Source organism: Candoia aspera, chromosome 1 (genome assembly GCF_035149785.1).
Source record: "Candoia aspera isolate rCanAsp1 chromosome 1, rCanAsp1.hap2, whole genome shotgun sequence".
Classification (NCBI taxonomy): Eukaryota; Metazoa; Chordata; class Lepidosauria; order Squamata; family Boidae; genus Candoia; species Candoia aspera.
Genome location: NC_086153.1, coordinates 196,164,253 through 196,186,007, shown reverse-complemented (window position 1 = coordinate 196,186,007; position 21,755 = coordinate 196,164,253). Strand labels below are relative to the sequence as shown.

Sequence of the window (21,755 nt, the reverse complement as noted above, 5' to 3'; positions counted from 1 at the left end):
CCAAATATCTAGGTGTTTGCTAAAGCGGGGGGTCATAACTGAGAATACTCAACCACAAGGTCCCTGTAGATGACATTGCTTTGGATCTGGGGCTCTTGGCAAGACCTCCCTACTAGATCTCTCTGGTTGGGCAGATTCACCTTGGAGAAAGGAGCCTTAGAGATATCTAAATCCTAAGCCGTATAAAGCTTTGAATGTGATAATCAGCACCTTGAGTTGCACTGGAAGCTGACTAGTAGCCAATGCAGCATCTGCAGTAGTGGTGTTACATAGGTGGTTGTAGGTACTGTCATAATTACTCAGGCAGCAGCATGCTAAGGTAGCTGAAGGGTCCAAAAGCCCTTCAAGGGCTGGCCCATGAAGAGAGAATTGCAGTAGTCTATCCACGAGGTGATAAGGGCATGTGTGATTAAAAGCAAAGCTTCCTGTTCCAGAACTGGCACACAAGAAGTAATGACAGAAGGCCCTTTGTAGTTCCAACAGTTCTTAGAGAGTTCCCATCAATCACAGTTGTCTAACTCAGTATTAAGGCATCTTTTTTATGTAACAAAGAGCAAAATCATATTTGGAGTAAGATTTAAGTCAGCGTCTGGTTTTGGTAGATGTATGCAACTGTTGGATTTGATTTTTTTACTTTATGGGTTTAAAGTTGATAGTAATCTTTTATCCAGGTTTTTCTTCCTTGGATTGTTATCATGAAGGCTCTTTTGGAAGGATGAGATTCCCACTGGAAAGTTCTGTCTCATTAAAGTGGCTGTGACACCTATATTGTGCCAGCTGTGCTGTTTGTCAGAACATTTGCAACCAAATTTAAAACATTAGTTTTAATCTTTAAAACTGTAAACATCTTTGAGCTAACTTATGTGAAGGATCAGATTCAACCTGCCTGCCCCTTAAGATCTTTAATGGATGTTATTCTTGCTCGCTTGCCTTTTGGAGCAGATAAGTTAATGGGTGGGGTAAAGAGGATCTTCTTTTCAAATGCCCGGCATCTCTGGGAACACTTTCTCTATGGAAGTTGCCAAGCTCTATCACTCTGGGAAAGCTCTCAAAATTCACTCCTTTTCCCATGACCATGGTTTGAATTGTCTTTTATGGGACTGCAGTATTTTCTGATTTGAACTGAATGAAATGCCAGTGTTACTCTTGTTACTGGCTTTTATTAATTCTATATTCATTTGTACTGTTTTAAAACTGTATTATTTTATTTGTGAATTACTTTCTATGGGTTTAGTACTTTGTAAAGTGGTCTAAATTATGTTAAATAAATATAAATAACAAAATATATACAGGGGAAGAAATACATGGAATGGAATGGAGGATGGAGAACCCTACAAAAACTTTTGATAGTGCTAAGCACAGCACTATACAGGAAAATAGACCAATAGCATTATAATCTGCCCAAGCAATAACATTTTAAGTAAATGCTGTGTTCTGTGTTTTTAGTCTTCCTTGCCTCAAGATTATCTTTCTTCGTAAACTCTTTTTGTGAGGGCGGTAAATGAGTTGTACTGTCCTCTGGGTTGTAACCTGCAGATACTGTGTAGAGGAATCATACGGTTTACATTTATTATAACATGCTTTTGACATGAGGAAAATAGCTGAAATTGTGGAGGGAAGTGTTCACACTTTGGATTTCCACCAGACAAATCTCTATTTATGTTTGTAACTGAGTAATTTCTTTTTACAGTTAAAAAAAGGTGCTTGAAAAAGATCAAAAGGAAGGCTTGACAGTCGTTCACACTAAGATTTGTGCAAATGAGGTAGTAACAGGCTTTGCCTTCCTGCCATAGGTTTATTTTTAACTAGGCTCACAAACTCTCCCCACACACCCACTGCACCGAGCCACCCACCCGCTTTCCAGCATCTCCTCCTGACTCTGGAATTCCCTGAGCTGTTTTTGGAAAGCTTGATAGAATTTACCTGCCAAAGATTATGTGTAAAGAGCTTCTTTACAGAAGAGTTCGCTCCTGGACTTCCGGAAGAACCTAAAAACCTGGTTCTGCCACCTCACTTGGGGTGGGAGGGCCGCCAGTTCATCTTGGGGGTGGCTATTATAGATCTCTCCCCAATAAACAAGTTCTATACTGCTGGATTTTATATTTTTTACTCTGTATTTATTCTATTTTTATATAGTATTTATATTGTAAGTATGTGTTTTAATTTTGATTGTAAACTGCCCAGAGTCACCTTTTTTGGGGGAGATGGGCGGTGATGGAAATTTGAAATAAATAAGTAAGTAAGTAAGTAAGAAAGAAAGAGTTGCTGAAAGTCTGGCTGATTCCTGAAATGTCACAGAAACCTTTCTCAGAACTAACCCTTGTGACTTTCCGGAAAGCCCTTAAAACTTTGTTTTTTCAGCAAACCTGGGGATCCCCTGGTAATAGGCAGCCTGTGCATTAGATGCAATATCTTTCCTCTCATGATCTTGGTTTATTTATGTTCATTGTTTTTAATTGGTTTTATGGAATGTTTTAATTGCCAGTTTTATTGTATGCCACCCAGAGTCACTTCATGTGAGATGGGCGGCCATATAAATTTGACAGATAAATAGATAGATAAATAAATAACGCAGTTGAACCCAGTGGACCTCTAAAAATGCCAAGTGCTGAAACTAATCATGTATGAACTCAAAAAGAAGTGTTGATAGGAGACTACTGGAAGACCCAGATGAGCTCTAAAGTGACATGTAATGCATAAAACATATCCAGGCGATCTTTTATTTAGAGCTAGAACATGGGTAAACAATATTTTTTAAGGGGGCAAGCACCATTTTACACTAAGTCATAGACATTCCTAAGTAAATAAACAAACAAACAAACAAATGTTAAAACTGTACCTATAACAAAGGATCAAATTCTCATCACATTTATTTATTTTATGCAATCTCAGAGAAATATTCAAATCTTGCAGATTTTGTAATTCTGGGCATTCTTAATTAAAGTTTTTTCTTTAAAAAACTTTGAAAGTCAGTGGGCACCCTGTTACAGAGATGATGATATCCACAGGCACCTCGTTTTCAATGGCTGAGATAGAACCTGTAGTTTCACACTTGCAAAAGGCACCTTCTGCTAGCAAATTAGAGCTGTTAGCCAAAAAAAAAAGTTACAAGATTTTGTTGGTTGCCTACTTATCTGTGACGAAAATGATGCATGCAGGTGACTAGGAAGGAAATTTCGTGAGGATCTTCATCTCTATTTTCCAAGATGTTTACCACAAACATCTTAATTTAATTGACCTCCATCTGCAATCTCCATCTTCAGACTGATTCCATCATTTCATGTCTGCAGCTTCTGGCCACATAGCTTAGTGAAGTGTTGTAGAGAAATTGAAAGCTTGCACACCTTTGGGGGGATATTTTGGCAAGTGTGCTCAATGGCGGGTTTGGGTTCCACTGTCAGACTTTGCTAAGAGATAGGTGCTTCTTTTCAATATTGTGCTTTAATGACCAAGCTTGGAAGGAGTGTTGCAAAACAGGACAGAACTTCCGTGATTTTGAGAGCTGCCTGAAACAGATTACAGCTGATGTTGCTTCCATGACAGGCAATACCTGTTATGTTTCCTGCTTCTGCACAAATGTTAATTCCAGATGCAGGGATTCCATTCTCTTTTGCATCTGGCCACCTGAGATTGAGGACATTATTGTGGTCCAACATGTGCTGTATGTCAGTATGTGAATGCTTGAGCTCTTCATCCTTCCATCATGTTTTGTAATTTGCGAGGATTGCAAACTGAACAACGTGTATTGGTACAAGTTGTTGTTTATTCATTTAGTCACTTCCGACTCTTCGTGACTTCATGGACCAGCCCACGCCAGAATTTCCTGTCGGCCGTCGCCACCCCCAGCTCCCCCAGGGACGAGTCCGTCACCACTAGAATATCATCCATCCATCTTGCCCTTGGTCGGCCCCTCTTCCTTTTGCCTTCCACTCTCCCTAGCATCAGCATCTTCTCCAGGGTGTCCTGTCTTCTTATTATGTGGCCAAAGTACTTCAGCTTTGCCTTTAATATCATTCCCTCAAGTGAGCAGTCTGGCTTGATTTCCTGGAGGATGGACTGGTTGGATCTTCTTGCAGTCCGAGGCACTCTCAGAATTTTCCTCCAACACCACAGTTCAAAAGCATCAATCTTCCTTCTCTCAGCCTTCCTTATGGTCCAGCTCTCACAGCCATATGTTACTACAGGGAACACCATTGCTTTAACTATGCGGACCTTTGTTGTCAGTGTGATGTCTCTGCTCTTAACTATTTTATTGAGATTTGTCATTGCTCTTCTCCCAAGGATTAAGCGTCTTCTGATTTCCTGACTGCAGTCAGCATCTGCAGTAATCTTCGCATCTAGAAATACAAAGTCTTTCACTGCTTCTACATTTTCTCCTTCTATTTGCCAGTTATCAATCAAGCTGGTTGCCATAATCTTGGTTTTTTTGAGGTTTAGCTGCAACCCAGCTTTTCCACTTTCTTCTTTCATCTTCATCATAAGGCTCCTCAGTTCCTCTTCGGTTTCAGCCATCAAAGTGGTATCATCTGCATATCTGAGATTGTTAATGTTTCTTCCAGTGATTTTAACTCCAGCTTTGGATTCCTCAAGCCCAGCATGTCGCATGATGTGTTCTGTGTACAAGTTGAATAGGTAGGGTGAGAGTATACAGCCCTGCCGTACTCCTTTCCCAATCTTAAACCAGTCCGTTGTTCCGTGCTCTGTTCTTACTGTTGCTACTTGGTTGTTATACAGATTCTTCAGGAGGCAGACAAGATGACTTGGTATCCCCATACCACTATGAACTTGCCACAATTTGTTCTGGTCCACACAGTCAAAGGCTTTAGAATAGTCAATAAAACAGAAATAGATGTTTTTCTGAAACTCCCTGGCTTTTTCCATTATCCAGCGGATATTGGCAATTTGGTCCCCAGTTCCTCTGCCTTTTCTAAACCCAGCTTGTACATCTGGCAATTCTCACTCCATGAACCGCTGAAGTCTACCTTGCAGGATCTTGAGCATTACCTTACTGGCATGTGAAATGAGTGCCACTGTTCGATAGTTTGAACATTCTTTAGTGTTCCCCTTTTTTGGTATGGGGATATAAGTTGATTTTTTCCAATCTGATGGCCATTCTTGTGTTTTCCAAATTTGCTGGCATATAGCATGCATTACCTTGACAACATCATCTTGCAAGATTTTGAACAGTTCAGCTGGGATGCCGTCGTCTCCTGCTGCCTTGTTATTAGCAATGCTTCTTAAGGCCCACTCAACCTCACTCTTCAGGATGTCTGGCTCTAGCTCACTGACCACACCGTCAAAGCTATCCCCGATATTGTTATCCTTCCTATACAGGTCTTCTGTATATTCTTGCCACCTTTTCTTGATCTCTTCTTCTTCTGTTAGGTCCTTGCCATCTTTATTTTTGATCATATCAATTTTTGCCTGGAATTTACCTAGATGTTTTTAATTTTCTGGAAGAGGTCTCTTGTCCTTCCTATTCTATTGTCTTCTTCCACTTCCATGCATTGCTTGTTTAAAAATAATTCCTTTTCTCTTCTGGCTAACCTCTGGAATTTTGCATTTAATTGGGCATATCTCCCCCTATCGCTGTTGCCTTTTGCTTTCCTTTCTTGGGCTACTTCTAGTGTCTCAGCAGACAGCCATTTTGCCTTCTTGGTTTTCTCTTTCTTTGGGATGTATTTTGTTGCCGCCTCCTGAACAATGTTGTGAACTCTGTCCAGAGTTCTTCCGGGACCCTATCTACTAAGTCCAGTCCCTTAAATCAATTCTTCACCTCCACTGCATATTCCTTAGGAATATTAGTGGGCTCATATCTAGCTGATCTGTGGGTCTTCCCTAATCTCTTTGATCTGATCCTAAATTGTGCAATAAGAAGTTCATGATCTGAACTACAGTCAGCTTCCGGGTCTTGTTTTTACCGACTGTATAGATGTCCGCCACCTTTGGCTGCAAAGGATATAGTCAATCTGATTTCGGTGTTGTCCATCTGGTGAAGTCCATGTATAAAGCCGTCTCTTAGGTTGTTGGAAGAGAGTGTTTGTTATGCAGAGTGAGTTGTCTTGGCAAAATTCTATCAGCCTATGTCCTGCTTCATTATGTTCTCCCAGGCCATGCTTACCTGTAATTCCAGGTGTCATTTGACTGTCCACCTTAGCATTCCAGTCTCCCGTGATGAAAATAACATCTCTTTTAGGCATGTTGACCAGTAGGTGCTGCAGATCCTCATAGAACTGCTCTACTTCAGCTTCTTCAGCATCTGTGGTTGGGGCGTATATTTGGATCACTGTGATGTTAGATGGCTTGCCCTGAATTCAAATTGAGATCATTCTATCGTTTTTTGGATTGTATCCAAGCACTGCTTTAGCCACTTGACTATTAATTATGAAGGCTACTCCATTTCTTCTGTGGTCCTCTTGTCCACAGTAGTAGATCTGGTGGTCATCTGATGTGAAGTGGCCCATTCCAGTCCATTTCAGTTCACTGACGCCCAGAATGTCTATCTTTAATCTTGACATCTCCCCAATAACCACATCCAATTTGCCCTGGCTCATAGATCTTACATTCCAGGTTCCAATGGTGTGTTGACCCTTAGAACATTGGATTCGCCATTCACCACCAGCACCGTCAGTCGCTAGCCGTCCTTTCGGCTTTGAGCTAGCTGCGTCATCACGTCTGGGGCTAGTTGAACTCATCCTCTGTTCCTCTCCAGTAGCATTTTGACCATCTTCCGACCTGGGGGTTTCATCTTCCGATGGTATACCAACACATCTCTGGTCGTACTGATCCATTTAGTTTTCACGGCAAGAATACTGGGGTGGGTTGCCATTACCTTCCCCAGGGATCGCATTTAGTCTGACCTCTCTGTCATGACCTTCCCATCTTGGGTGGCCCTTCATGGTTTAGCTCATGGCATCATTGAGGTGCTCAAGCTCCAGCACCACGACAAGGTAACGATCCTTTGCTGAAGGTGTTGGTACGTACGAAGTCCTTATATTGCAAGAGAATAGCCAGAGCTTGCAAAAAATTTATTTCATACTCCGTGTTTCAAAGCAATGTGGATTGGCATTATACATTCACAGAAGCCCACTTTTTTTTCCATGGTTGACCTTGCTGAGCTGGGGTGAAAATGTAACAACATTCAAGGTTACAATTCAGAACCAAAGTATTGCAACAATAGTTGTAAAATAATATAGATCCTCTGTGACATTGGACTGAATTACTTATGAAGCCAATGGAACATACTATTTGGAGATATAAAACAAAAATCTGTTTCCTGGAGTAGAAAATGATTGTATTGTACGAGTTGTATGGCTTAGGAAAGTATTTTAGTTCACAAAGGCCAGAGCTTTAGCTTCAGGAAGATTAAAAAATAATATGAGAGCTCCTTTTTCTTCACTACTTTTCCTGTAGCAGGAAAAGATTATACTGCATTAGGACGATGTCTTAGGAAAGTATTTTAGTTTTCCTTAGAAAATTTCAGAGCTTTAGGTGCACTGAAAGTCTAAAAGTAATATGATAACCACTCCTTTTTTATATTAATTTTCTAGGGAAGTAATACCCTTCCTTATACTGTCAGCATCTTTCACTGATCAATTTTAGTGATCAAATCACTTGAAATTACCTCACCCTGGAGTATAAATTGAGAGTAGCTTCCAAGAGAACTGTTTATCTGGTTTTGATAGATGTGTTTCAACCTGATTGGCATGAAGATGTAGTCAAATTGGTTGAAGAAGTGAAACTAGCCTTTATTTGTTCTGATAAGTAAAAATTGTTACAGAATTGTGTGTTTGACTTTGTCTCAATCTTGACTCCTGGTGTCTACCTGGACTACTCCCTGCAGTTTTCTTGGCAAGATTTTTAGAGCTGGTTTGCCACTGCCTTCTTCCTAGGGTTGAGACAGAGGGACTGAGCCAAGGTCAGTCACCCAGCTGACTTTTGTGCCTAAGGTAGGACTAGAACTCAGTCTCCTGATTTCTAGCTTGGTGCTTTAACCACTGCACCTAACTGGCTCTCAGAGATAGATTACTCAGCTGGATAGTAGAAATTGTGAATGCTTCTTAGAGAGTGGTACCCCAGTTCTTTTACAGGGAACAGTGGTGAAATTACTACTGAAATAAAACATCATTCAATCCCGCCGCATTAATTATCTAATATTTCTCTTTTTATTCATTCCAAGCCAACAGATTGTTGGAAATTATTTATGGAAAGTGGTTCAGAACTCTGTCTGTCATCAGGCCTGGTTGAATAACTCTCCAAAAACTGAACAGAGCAGGACCAAATTTGGTTTAGTGAAAGAAGCCAGTAAAAAGAAAGATTGATTTCAAAAATGGGCCAGATCCAGCCAGGGCCATAATAGGAAAAACATTCCAGAGAAACAATTGGGCAGCTGCTTGGAAAGCTGATGACTGCTCCATTCTTAAGGACCACTCCTGCTTCCTTCTGGCCACATGACCAAGAGCAGAGCTGCTGTTAAGGGGTATGAAAGAATTCCAGAGCCAAGCCCTGAAGACTTTCCCTATTTGTTTAAGCAAGAGCAAGTGATGACTAGGGCAAGGATTTCTATGACATGTCATATTTCTTCTGGAACCTTTATTTGAATTTATAAGTAAGTTAAAACATGTTTTAGAGTAATCTGATGAGAATTATATGCTTTTATTTTGCCTGAAAAGTCATATTTTGACTTTTTAAAGGTCTTATGTCATATTTCTGCTTAATTTTGTAACAAACGTCCTATTTTGGTCAATGGCAACCCTCCTGATAAGCCAGCAAGTTTGAGCCAGCAAATAAAGTGAGAATTTTCCTGTTTTTTTTTTTCTTTTTCTTATTCACTCCCCAACTCAGGGAGGTGTTTGTGTGTGTGTGAGAGAGAGGAAGGGAGGGAGGGATCGGTGGGAACAAAGGCTTCTCCCCTGACCAGGCCTGAAAAAAAGGTGAGAATTTGCCTGTTTTGTTTTCTTTTTCTTATTTGCTCCCCAACTCAGGGCTGTGTGTGTGTGTGTGTATGAAGGAGAGCAACCTTTTTTGAAATGACTTCAGCAGGCAGAGGCTTCTCCTTCAACCAGGCCTGAAAAAGTGAGAATTTGCCTTTTTTCCTTTTTCACATTTGCTCCCCAACTCAGGTGTGTGTGTGTGTTCAAGGTGGTGGAGTCACATGAGAGCTGCAATCTGATTTCAACATGCCTAAAAGTAGATGTTCAGCAAGTGTGAAATTACAGTGTCTTGTTCAAGAATTTGGGGAGCAGATTTTCAGTAGTGATAGTGATATTTTGTTTTGTAAATTGTGTGAAGTTAAGGTATTGACCCCAAAGTGTTTTAATATTCAGCAACATTGTGACACTACAAAACACAAGAGTTGTTTAGCAAGATTTACCTTCACTGAGAACAGACGTCTCCTTTTCGAGAGAGCTGCTTCTTCAACTGCAGCTTCATCAAATACCCAGTCAGAATTTTGTAAAGATCTCTGTACAATGATGGTTACTTCAGATATTCCCTTAAGGAAATTAGGTAGTGGTAGCCTCAGGCATTTTGTGGAGAAGTACACCAGTCACCCGATTCCAAATGAATCAACTGTAAGGAAAAATTACATTTCTGCCTGCTATGAAGATGTCTTAAGAAAGATAAGATCTGCTGTTGACAACAAGATATGGGTTTCAGTAGATGAAACAAGTGATGTAAATGGAAGATACGTAGCCAGTATTATTATTGGCACTCTGAAATGTGACAAGCCTGGTGAACTATTTCTTCTAAGATGTGAAACTACAAAAAGTAAACAATTCCACTATTGCTATGATCTTTGACAATTCTATCAAACTACTCTGGCCAGATGGTGTAAAAAGGGGAAATATCCTTCTCTTTGTAACAGATGCCACTCCATACATGACTAAAGCAGCCAAGGGACTTAAACTTCTTTATCCAGAAATGATCCATATCACATGCCTTGCACATGGTTTACACAGAGTGGCCGAAGAGATTTGAAGCAATTATCCTGATGTAGATAAGATAATTTCGAATGGGGAAAAAATGTTCATTAAAGCTCCATTTCAAGTACAAAGGTTCAAAGAAATTGCTCCTACTTTGGCTTTCCCTCCTCAACCTGTTGTGACACATTGGGGGACTTGGCTGGATGCGGCTATGTATTATTTCACAAATTATGCTTCCTTGCAGCAGATAGTTAAAGAATTTATTGTGAATTTTCCTCCATCAAGATTGTGCAAGATTCCTTTTCTGAAACCTTGGCTGGAAATTTAGCATATATAGGATCTAACTTCAGTGGATTATCAAGAGCAATCACCCGCCTTGAAACTGTAGGAATGGAACTTAGTGACGCACTGAACATTGTAAAACAAACTGAGAGTGATTTAAAACCAGCAAAAGGGAAAGTGGCTGAAAAAAATTAGTGATAAACTGCAAAGAGTGCTGCAATCTAATCTGGGTTATTCAACACTTTGCAAAGTAACATTCTAAATGGACTTGAAGCAAAATTTGAAGACTTTGAGCCAGAATTTTCTCCAGATGAGTTTGCTCTTTTCAAATTTGTTCCTATAACTTCTTGTGACATCGAACAGAGTTTCTCCAGATACAAGAACATACTGGTGGACCACAGAAGGAGTTTTGAGTTTGATAACCTCAAGATGCACGTGGTCATTCAATGCAATTCTGCTGTTAATGGAAACTAATCCAAGGATGACCATTTTACGCTCAAAATGTTCATTTGATTCCTTCAGTACTAGCACTTCTGCACTGGAAGTGAAGAAGAATAAACCTTTTAGTGCGTGTGTGTGTGTGTGTGTAAGCACAGATTTTTAAAAATTGGGTGCCAATTTCAGAAAAATTGTAAAGTCATATTTTTGGTTTAAAAGTCATATTTTTGATTTAATTGGTCATATTTAAATGTTTTTAAGGTCATAAATGCTTGCATATTTCTAAAAATTTTAGGTCATAGAAATCCTTGTCCTAGTGATGACAGTGCCACATTTCTTGGGAGAGAATTACTATGTGGCTCTTTTTACATTGCTAAAGATTCTGTGCCTGTTCTGAACTATTTATTTAAATGCAGAGGTGGACTGGATTTGGGAAAGCATACTTGGGGTAACGTGATGTCAGCCTTCAGGTACATTGAAACTACTATAGGGAAGATGCTCAGGAATTCTTTTCCATTGCAACAGAAACTAGAACCAGAAATAATGGGTACTGGTTGCAGCTACCTAGATTTTGCTTAAATATAAGGTTTCCTATTGTTCAGTTTGTACAGTATTAATTATTATTATTATTATTATTATTATTATTCATTGATCAGTCTATTTGACCATATCAAAGCTTGTACAGTAGTAAAGGAATGCCCACAGAGATGTGGTTTCTCAGTTTCTGGAGATTTTTAAGAAGAGTCTGGACAGATACTTCTCTAGGATGGTTTGTTTGTGTTTGTTTGTTTTGCACATTGCAGAGGGTTGGACTAGATGATCCTTGTGGCCCCTTCCAACTCATGATTCTATGATTCTGTTACTTTTGGGTCAGTAGACAGGCTCATCCAGGTTGGGGGCACATCTATCCTAGACAGGGTCACTCTCCTGGAGTTCAGTAATGATGGGAAAGCTGTCTTTCAGGGACATTTACCAATAATTGCTGTCCTTCCATTGAAGAGGGCTGAATAAGCTTCTAACACTGAAACCTTCACCAGAGCACAATTTGAAAAGCAGTATTGCATGATATGCATTGTTCTTTCTCATTTTTTAAAACAGAATTGGTTTTATTCTGGTTGCAAAACCTTCACTCCATTGACAATAAAGGGCTAAAAAGCATCTGTAACCTAAGTTTAAAAGCCCTGGTAGCATTCCTGATTGATTTGTGGTGTGATGGAAAAACAGACTGCAAGGCCAAAGGACAAATTTCCTGAAACTGTTTTGACTAGCTTTGTGCTTTTTGCCAGGCTGAGGCTGTTAAAATGCATAGCTTCTTATTACAAAGGCCGTCAGCATCTTTTACAATCCTTTTAGTTCCTTTCTTTTCACATTACGTTTCTCCCATCATACCTGTGCAACTGTCACACCTGAATTACATAAGTATGATTCATCATCTCATGCTTTCAGTGTCGTATTGCTACCCCCAAGTACACCAGGCGGAAGAGTCAAAACAGCTTCTGCAAGTGCAATTCCTATTTCTTTCTTTATAGGCTAAGTGCTGCTTATGTTTGTGTGCAGAAAACAAAAGCATTCCGGATTTCTGCAAGAGGCCTGACTAGGCAGTGGTACAAGCAAACAAAGTTTAGATGGAGCATTTTTAAAAGGGGGGGCACTGTTTCAAAATGTATGCACATTACCTAGACTGCTTGTTAATTTCTTAAGGAAAGGAGGAATACCCATTTGTAAGAGGAGTCTGGAAAGACTGTAACCCTAATTAATTCATTTATTTCTGATATAATGATTGCACTGAATAACTTTCCCCTGTAGTCTTACAGGATCTTGTATGAGAATGCCAAAATCTGGTACAGTACAGGATCTAACAAGATGATTTAGGCATTCTCATATCATATCTCAAAAGATCTACAGATTAAATTGGCAAAATCTTGCAGGATTAAAGAATTTCTGAGATTTCTAATGAAGATGGTAAGGAAGATGATATTGATGATTTTGGCAGCCCTGTCTTGAAAATGTTGCCAAATCAGAAACAATGTTCTTATTTCAAGAATAAGCATAAATGAGCTAGATTTGATGGTAAACAAAAAAGTTGTTTATTCATCCCCTGATTATAGTAACTTTATATGAAACATCGAGCATATGAAAACCTAATTAAGACATTTTCTATTATTCCACTTCCTAGCAGACACAGTATTTCACAAAAGTAGATATCAGGTGAAGTTGATGAGTGCCTGGATATGTTCTGATTGACATCTAGCAGTATTTTTTTTAAAAAATGAAACATCATTTTCCATTCTCAGGTATTTTGCTATCACCAGAAAGCTGGAATAACAGCATCTTCTGTAAACAATCACATTTAGAGCTCTGGGCCCATTTCACCATGGTTTTTTTTTTTTTTTAATCTGTTCAATTGTGTCCAATTCTGGGAGACTCTCTGTAGTTTTCTTAGCAAGGTTTTTCAGAAGTGGTTTGCCATTGCCTCCTTCCTCGGGCTGAGAGAGAGGGACTGGCCCAGCTGGCTTTGTGCCTAAGGCAGGACTAGAACTCATGGTCACCCAGTTTCTAGTCCAGTGCCTTAACCACTACACCAAACTGGCTTTCACCATACTTATTGTTGTTCACTTGTTAAGTCCGACTCTTCGTGACCCCATGGATCATCGCACGCCAGGCTTTCCTGTCCTCCACTGTGTCCTGGAGTTTACTCAAATTCATGTTCATTGCATCGGTGATGCTATCTAACTATCTCATCCTCTGCGGTCCCCTTCTCCTTTTGCCTTCAGTCTTTCCCAGCATCAGGGTCTTTTCCAGTGAGTCCTCTCTTCACATTAGGTGGCCAAAGTATTTGAGCTTCAGCTTCAGTATCTGTCCTTCCAATGAACAGTCAGGGTTGATCTCCCGTAGGATTGACTGATTTGACCTCCTTGCTGTCCAAGGGACTCTTAAGATTCTTCTCCAACACCGCAGTTCGAAAGCATCAATTCTTCAGCGCTCAGCCTTCCTTACACTAGCATGATCTAATTCTGAATTTCTTCTTTTGAGAAGAAGACAAAGTGGTGGGAACAAATGGGGGGAGTATGTTATTCTGTGTATAATCTCATTGTACCACCAACATTCGATGGCTGATGGGGAGTGCCCCAAGGGACTGTGTAAGGATACCTTGCCCAAGGAGTTATATGAAAGAAGTGGGCTATCTACTCGCTCCATTTAAAGGTAACAGTGTAGGAGAAAATTATGCTACAAGCAAAGTCAACTAACTTGAGAGGCAGCCCCAGCCCAGTGCAGGGAATTCTGTTGACCTAAAGTTACTTGTGCATTTCTTAAATCATCATTTTCTACCCTGCAGTCTTTGTGTTGACTCGTGGACAACCACATTCAGACTGTAAGTTCCTCTGGACATAGGTCTGCCTTTTGAGTTGTCCTTGAAAGTTGCTATGTTACTACCTAACAAAAACAACAGTAGTCCCTGCTGCTATCCAGTTAAGCAATTTATGAATCATAAGAGCTGGATTGATAATCAATTATATCTGCATAATTTTTTTCTGGGAGGTACTGTCAGCCAATTAAGTCTGAATGCATTTGCAGATGATTAAAATAATTCTTTAAAAAATGTTTTTTAAGTGATGGATAGTTCAGCAGACAACATTTGCAGCAGACTTTCCATTTCTCCCCATACTGAGATTAACACCTTTTCTAAAATGGCACTTGGCATTTGCAGGTTTTATAAGTGTAGGAATTAAAATTAATTTAAATAATTTAAATAGTTTAGCAGATATCTAATCCCCAGTTAAGCAGGGCCATCTCTGTGGTCCAGTTCCCACACACACTTTACTAGGTCAAGTGCGTGTAGTATATTAGGAGAACACTAAAATAAGTTTCAGTTGACCCATTCAGTTAACTCCCAGGGATTAAATTTATCCCCAGACTCATTGATGCACAGGATTAAATTATTCCCCTCCCCCAGTCAGTTATACTTTGAGAACACCTAAACCCAGTCAATTAATCCATTTTGTCTCTCTAGTCCTCCAAGAAAAAGAGTTGGAGATTAAGAGCAGCTGAAAGCACAAGTCTCTCATTTACTGAAGTGATTGCCAAGGTCTGTCAGCACAAAACACTCCCAAACCCTGAATGGCTGCATTCAGATACCAGGCAGGCTTTGGAGAAAGTTGGGGGCTGTGGGGGGGAACACATTGGATTTCCAGAATTGTGATGCACAAGCCAATTAGTGTGATGGTGTGTTGTCCAAGCCTCTGATAAGGAGATTTCACTTGATTAGTAGCTCACTTGGTGAAGTCTGTTGTGAGGACAGAGCAATTACTTTACCACACTGTTTTTAACTAGCTAATTGATTGACACTATCAGTAATACTTTGTAATGGTTGTGGGAAAGACCTTGGGAGACTGGGACCAGAGACGCTGCCTAGGGAATGATCAGATAAGAGACAGCATAGCCCGCAGCTGGATAGTGGGTGGGGCAAGAGGCTCAGAAGGGACCCTCCCTAGCTCCCCAGGCTGTAAAGGAGATGGCGGGAGAATTGTACCTTCAGACTTGCAAGATTCTGTTAATGTAGCTTTACAGTAAAGCAAAATTAGTTTATCTGGTCATCTTTTCTGTCTGGTCTACCTGGTGAAGGCTGACATACTTTGACTTATAAAAATGAATTTGACATGCTGAATTAAGCTTGTATGCTGCCTTTAGGAGGCAGGGCAAGATAGCTGCAGTGTGTCAGGTCAACCCTGGACAAGTGGTTAAGGAAGGTAATGAAGCAGAGAACTTTCCTGTCTGGCATTTCCCCTGTAGCATTTAGACATGCTTCCAGAGGCATCTGGAGCAAACCACAGTTTGTGTGTTGTGATGTTACAACACAGGCTCCAGCTCTTAGGTATTTATATGCAACTTTGTGTCACAAGTACAAAAGGAGCAGAGTTTGTGTTGCAGAGCTGCAACTGGTATTCTGTCACTACCCTCTCTGTTGTACACTTCCCACCCCATCCGTTTTAGCCTAGTGGATTGCAGTGTTAAGGGCTTAAGACATGGATAAACATGGCTTGATTGAAACTTATCATTTGTTTCCATTCTAGCATCCTCAATTCTGAAGAGTGAGAAAAGGAAGAGGACAAAAAATGTACATTTTAATTGTGTTACAGTATACTACTTTACCAGGAGGCAAGGGTTCACAAGTGTTCCCAGCCAAGGAGGCAGCACCTTGGGCATGTCCACTCGCCACAACAGCATACGCCAATACACTCTGGGGGAGTTTGCAATGGAACAAGAGCGGCTTCATCGGGAGATGTTAAGAGAACATCTCAGGGAGGAAAAGCTGAACTCCTTAAAACTCAAGGTAAAGAAAGAAAGAAAGAAAGAAAGAGAAATGAAATCCTTCCCCCCTTCCCCGACATATGGTCCCAAAACACTAACAGTGGGATTGGCACTTACTATCCTTGGCAAGGCTGCCTCTCCACTTCTAAGATGGCTGCAGTTCAGTTGTTTCCCACAAGCTGGCATTGACCCTGTCTCTCACATTAGCTCATCAGAAGTTTAATAGGCTTCTACCTGGGCTCTTTAAGATGATCACTTTCTTCCTGCTATGCAGATACGATGGCAATTCGTTCCACTCCATCAAAGTTACAGCTTTGATCAGAATGAAAATAAGGTTAAGCCAGCTGCTATGTGTGGATTGTTCTGCACAAGACATTTTGGGCTGATATTCAGGAAGTTTTGTTCTTTGTTTTTTTTTCCCCCCTTTCTCTTTGAATCATATAATAGGCTGCCGGGAAAATTGTAACAGCCAACTATATTTACTCTGTGTGATATCCAGTTGCAGAAAACGCTGAAACTTATACCTTTCAGTTTACACAGGGGCTTATTTTGACTCTCTAGGACAGGGTTTCTCTATCTTGGCAACTTTAAGATGTGTGGACTTCAACTCCCAGAATTCCCCAGGCGCCAGAACCTTGGGAGTTGAAGTCCACACATCTTAGAGTTGCTAAGGTTGAGAAACACTGCTCTAGGAGGTGATTCTTTATACTGGACACATCTGCCAGTGATAGGTCTGATATTGCTTACCTGGATATGTATAATTGATTGCTGCATGCAAGCTACTGTTCTTGATACATCCCCCCCCTTTTTTTTTTAAAAGGAAGTCCTAGGCAAATGGCAACATACTAGGGCTGTGTAAAGCATTTGAAATAGGTGTTTTGCAAAGTGCATTAGCACAAACAAAACATCTCTCTTTAAAGTATTAAAGCAGCTGCTTCCTTTACAAGGCTGATATAGCTGCTTCCAAACTGTCCTCAGTAGTGGATGCACAAAACTAGTTTCTCCTGGACTACCAGCAAAGAGAAATGGCTGGGCATCCACTCCCATGCAGAGACAGCAAGGGGGTATATCAAAGCAGCTATGTGAGCTTTGCAAAAGGCACAGCTGCAGAGAAGATGTGCTCTGCTCATGCTAAGGGGTTTGTAGAGCATCTTTCTGAATATTTTTCCAATCCCAGAGGCTCCTGCAAGGGAGGGTCAGAATCAGCAAGATGGCAGATGGAGCTTCACAATGTAAGCCCTGTTTTTTGTTTTGTTTTTTTGTACATGCCCATTCAAGAGAGGCAGGAAACATTGTGGCATTCCCCAGAATACAGTTGATGGGACACAGTAGTGTGAAGAGCACCATAAAAATAAAACTGATTATGTGTTACCCTAAACCAATGTTTCTTAAAGTTGCCAAGTTTGAGAAACACTGCCCTAAACCCTTGATTTAATGGACTACTGGGAGAAAGGTGCATCCCTTAAAGCAGAGTATTCATTAAATGCAAATGGAATTTTATGCATGCTCACTTTATACACTCTTTGCATGTGTAAAATAGGAATAGGATGTTACACATATGCATTTTATGAATGTGTAATATGGCAAATAGGATTTTACCCAGGCACAGAAACATACAGTAGACAGACAGATTTTGTTCATTGAATCCAGGGTCTGCTAAACCAAAATTGTTACAGGGAAGATTTATTGTGTGTTACCAAAGCTTGGTCTATGGCATGAGCTGTTTGTAAATGCTTTAAAGCGACTTCAGTTGTTCACTTGTTCAGAAATAGTAAGAGCCATCAAAACAAAGCAGAGAGATTTTTTAAAGATGGTGTGGTCCTCATAAATCAATTCTACACTCTTGCATAACAAAGCTTAAGCTGTGTAAATTGTTTCCATTGTACAAACATTCTGCTCAGTGGAGCTGTGACCCATCTTTAATGTTACTTACTACAGATGACTAATAATGGCACGGTGGAATCTGAGGAAGCAAACACTTTGACGCTGGATGACATTTCTGATGATGATATAGATCTAGACAACACTGAAGTAGACGAGTACTTCTTTCTACAACCTCTGCCAACAAAAAAACGAAGGGCGCTCCTGCGAGCCTCTGGAGTCAAGAAGATTGATGTGGAAGAAAAACATGAGCTGCGAGCCATCCGCCTTTCAAGGGAGGACTGCGGCTGTGATTGTCGAATCTTCTGTGACCCGGAAACTTGCACTTGCTGCCTCGCAGGCATAAAATGCCAGGTGAGAGGGCTTCCCTAAGGTATTTTTCACCAAAGGGTAGCTCCAGGTGTTTTATTCTCAAAAAAGGAAGGACATCCTTCCCATTCATACTCACCTAAGCGTTCCAAAGAGAGGCACTGCCCAAGTTTCCCAGCCACTGTGGAGGGAAACGTAAGGTGGCAGGGATGTCGTATGTCCCTCCAGATGTTGCTGAAACACAAATCCCAGCAGTTACAGCAAGCATGTCCAGTATTGAGTGATCTGAGGAGTAATTCAGCATCATCTGGAGGGCCACGGATTCCCTATGCAGCTTTAAAATGTACTTGCTTAGAAGTACATGGCAAAGTACAATAAAGAAGATATGGTATATTCATAAGGCAGATAGCCCAAGTTTTGGTCTTGGATCAGCACTTCTGAGAGCTGTCTTCTCCAACTCAGAATTCCTCATAAGCACAGTAATGTTCCATCCAAGCTTAAGGGCAACAGGTTGAAGGAGGTTAACTTAAAGTTTTAGAACCCCATTTTTGTTAGCAGTAGGGTTAGGGTTCTCCTGACATACGCTTCAGCAGTGCTTCTTCCTGGATTACCAGCATGGCTGTAAAGTTCTGAGTTAAGGTGGGCAGTCCAGGAAGTGCTGATGGAACAGAAGCCTTCTGGAGAAGAGCTCCATTCTGTTTCCAGGTTTAAAAAAGATTAAAGAGACTTTGTCCATCTTATAAACATCATAAGGGAAATAAAACCAGCCCCCTCCCTGCTTTTGTGTTTGTGTTTGTGCTAAAGAAGACAAACACTAGTCAGATTTCATATGGTGCTGGTGTTTTTGCTACTTCAAGATCCATTTGGAGTGAAATATCCAAATTCACCCCCACCAATTTCACAGTGGAATTGGAAAAAAACAGAGCAGCAAATGGGATCACCTCTCTAACTTCTGGGGCATAACCTTATCCCATCCATGAATATGTAAGGCAGCTAGGGTTAACTAAAATGCCCCATCAAGCCTGAACATCTGAAACAAGAATCTACTGTTCTGCTACTTAGCAGTCACCTGGATTAATCCTAAACGTTGGCATAACCATTAGGAGTCATTAGACCAGCACAGTAAGGAGGGGGTAGTGATACTAAAGCAGAACAAAGGGACAGGAAGTCCCATGGCCCATTTGTCATTGCTTAACCGGACCGAGCTGTCATTCGTCTCATAGCCACCTTGTCTTCAGTAACTGGATTCACCATCCACAGGGAGTCATCATGTGGTTTGTGTGTTTTTGGCTTAGTATGATATGTGAAAGCCATTCTCATTTATAAATCATAATTTTTAATGAGGTATGAAATATAGCTTCTTCTAAAAAGTAAACAAGGGCTCAGGCAATTTGCAAAGCCAGACAGCTTTCCCTTTCCAACACCTCTTATCTGGGTTTCTTGCTGCCAGAAAGAAATTTTGTAAGACTAGTTTTTATTTAATGTGATTAATTTATTTTGTATATCAGCCTTTAGTGTGGATTCCAAGGCAATTTTCTTTGATGAAGATTCCTGTTTTACTAACAGTTTCTAGCACGTCAAGTTTGATAGTTCCCAACCAAACACTTAATCCATCATCTTTTTTCTAAGGTGGATCGTATGTCTTTCCCATGTGGTTGCACTAAAGAAGGATGCAGCAATACAGCTGGTAGGATTGAATTTAACCCCATTCGGGTTCGGACTCACTTTTTGCACACTATAATGAAACTTGAATTGGAGAAAAACAGAGAGCAGCAAGTCCCCACACTGAATGGTTGCCACACTGAGCTAAGTGCTCACAGCAGTTCAATGGGCCCCACCTCCCACCCACTAGAATTCTCGGTCCCAGAGAACTTTGAAATAGAGGCAGAACCTCGGGCTGCAGTGATGCATTTGCAGGCAGCAGATGACTTGGATTGCCCAGGAGAGGAAGAGGAGGAGGAGGAGGAAGATGCAAGTAGCTTTTGTAGTGGGGTTACAGATTCCAGCACACAGAGTTTAGCACCCAGTGAAACAGATGAAGATGAGGACGAGGACGATGAGGAGGAAGAAGACGAGGAGGAGGAGGAGGAGGAGGAAGAAGAAGAAGAAGAAGAAGAAAAAGTAGATGAATGTCTGGAAGGTTTGGGTGCTCATGCTGACGCAGGTCAAGCCCTTCCTTCTGTCCTTTGCTATTCGGACAGCACTGCCTTGCATGAAAACCAGCCAAAGGCTATTTCCTACTATCCTAGCTCCTCATCACTGTATTACCAAATTGAGAACCATGGCCCTGGCACTCCTAACCAGATTCGGGACACTTACTCTGAAAGAGAGACTGTTAAGAACGGTACTCTTTCTCTGGTGCCTTATAACCCAACTCCAGAACTGTTTGTGGACTACACGCGGCCCTCAGAGGAAAATTACGGCAGCTCCCTGTATCCTCCTTCAAACCCATCTGTCATAGTTTGCTGCTCCTCGTCAGAAAGCGATAATGTTGTTCCACGTAGCAGTTTATATGCTGAACACCGGCCAAGGCATTCCCAAGCGGACTTTCCTTCATACTTGAAGAATCCTTCGCAAGATGGATTTGTTTCTACTTTGAATGGTGGCCCTCACCTCCCAGAGCGTCCCGCTGAGAATTCACTCAGCCTTTCAGAAAAGAGCAGACTACATGAAGAGTGTATCAAATCTCCTGTCATGGAAACAGTACCTGTTTAAATTATTTTAGGATTGGATTGCTCTATTTCAAATGCACTCTATTTTAATTGGATTCCCTGGAACCATTCTTATTATTTTCTCCTTGCAGTGGAGGTAAGGGGAAAGACTGTAGTTAATGTTTTGATTTTTTTTCATGGTTGTTTTTCTGTAAAGCTCTATTGGCTGTGGCCATTGCACAAAAACAGTTTGTGTAAAAAGTAAACTTTTATAAAAATAGAATGGTCCTTTGATAGAGAATACCCAGATTTTAAAATAATCCAGACAGACATATATAGCCACATCCACATACATAAAGTACAAATAACAGCCCACATATTGATTTATGTTGGGCTCTCTAACTTACAGCATCTTATTTTATTGTTGGGCCTGTGCAAGATAATAAAAATATTACTTTGGGATCTTTATGTTTAGGGTATTAAAATATCTCCTATTTGAGGTTGATGATTTTTTAAATATAAATGTGACTGCAAACAAAAAAAAAACTGAATTATTCAGTAATGTATATTTTATTTATTGTAGCTTAGTACTCATATCTTGATAAAAATGAGCCGCTTGCTCCTTGGAGCAGAACAGCACAACCAGATTTCACTAGGCAAGTAGTTTTTGTGAGGGCAGCACGGCTGGCCACAAACCCTGTTCTCTGATCTGCACTAGGGATTATTCATATCTGCAACCCAGGAATGTAGGGGATAAACCCGTCATTTTGATGACACTGGTGTGGAGTTCTTGTTGTAATTCCTGCCCAGTGCCCATCTCAAGGAGAGGAGGATGTATAATAATTCTGTTCTCTAAATTGCAGGTGGAGGCAGGAACGTTTTCTAGAAATGTGTAACGTAAGACAATCCTTAGATTTTCTGGGGGCGGGGTGGGGAGAAAGCATTAGCATTACAAGGAAGC

At 40.7% G+C, this 21,755-nt stretch overlaps 1 protein-coding gene across 1 annotated transcript in view; it reads left to right on the top strand.

Moving 5' to 3' along the window:
- CSRNP3 (cysteine and serine rich nuclear protein 3) overlaps window positions 1-21,276 on the top strand; it is a 30,453-nt gene extending 9,177 nt beyond the window's left edge. The window contains exons 2-4 of the mRNA XM_063318239.1: window positions 15,716-15,975; window positions 17,892-18,188; window positions 19,773-21,276. Of these exons, the coding sequence (XP_063174309.1) occupies window positions 15,716-15,975; window positions 17,892-18,188; window positions 19,773-20,858 (1,643 nt within the window). The 3' untranslated portion in view covers window positions 20,859-21,276. The remainder of the gene's footprint in view (window positions 1-15,715; window positions 15,976-17,891; window positions 18,189-19,772) is intronic.
- Window positions 21,277-21,755: the final 479 nt, after the last annotated feature.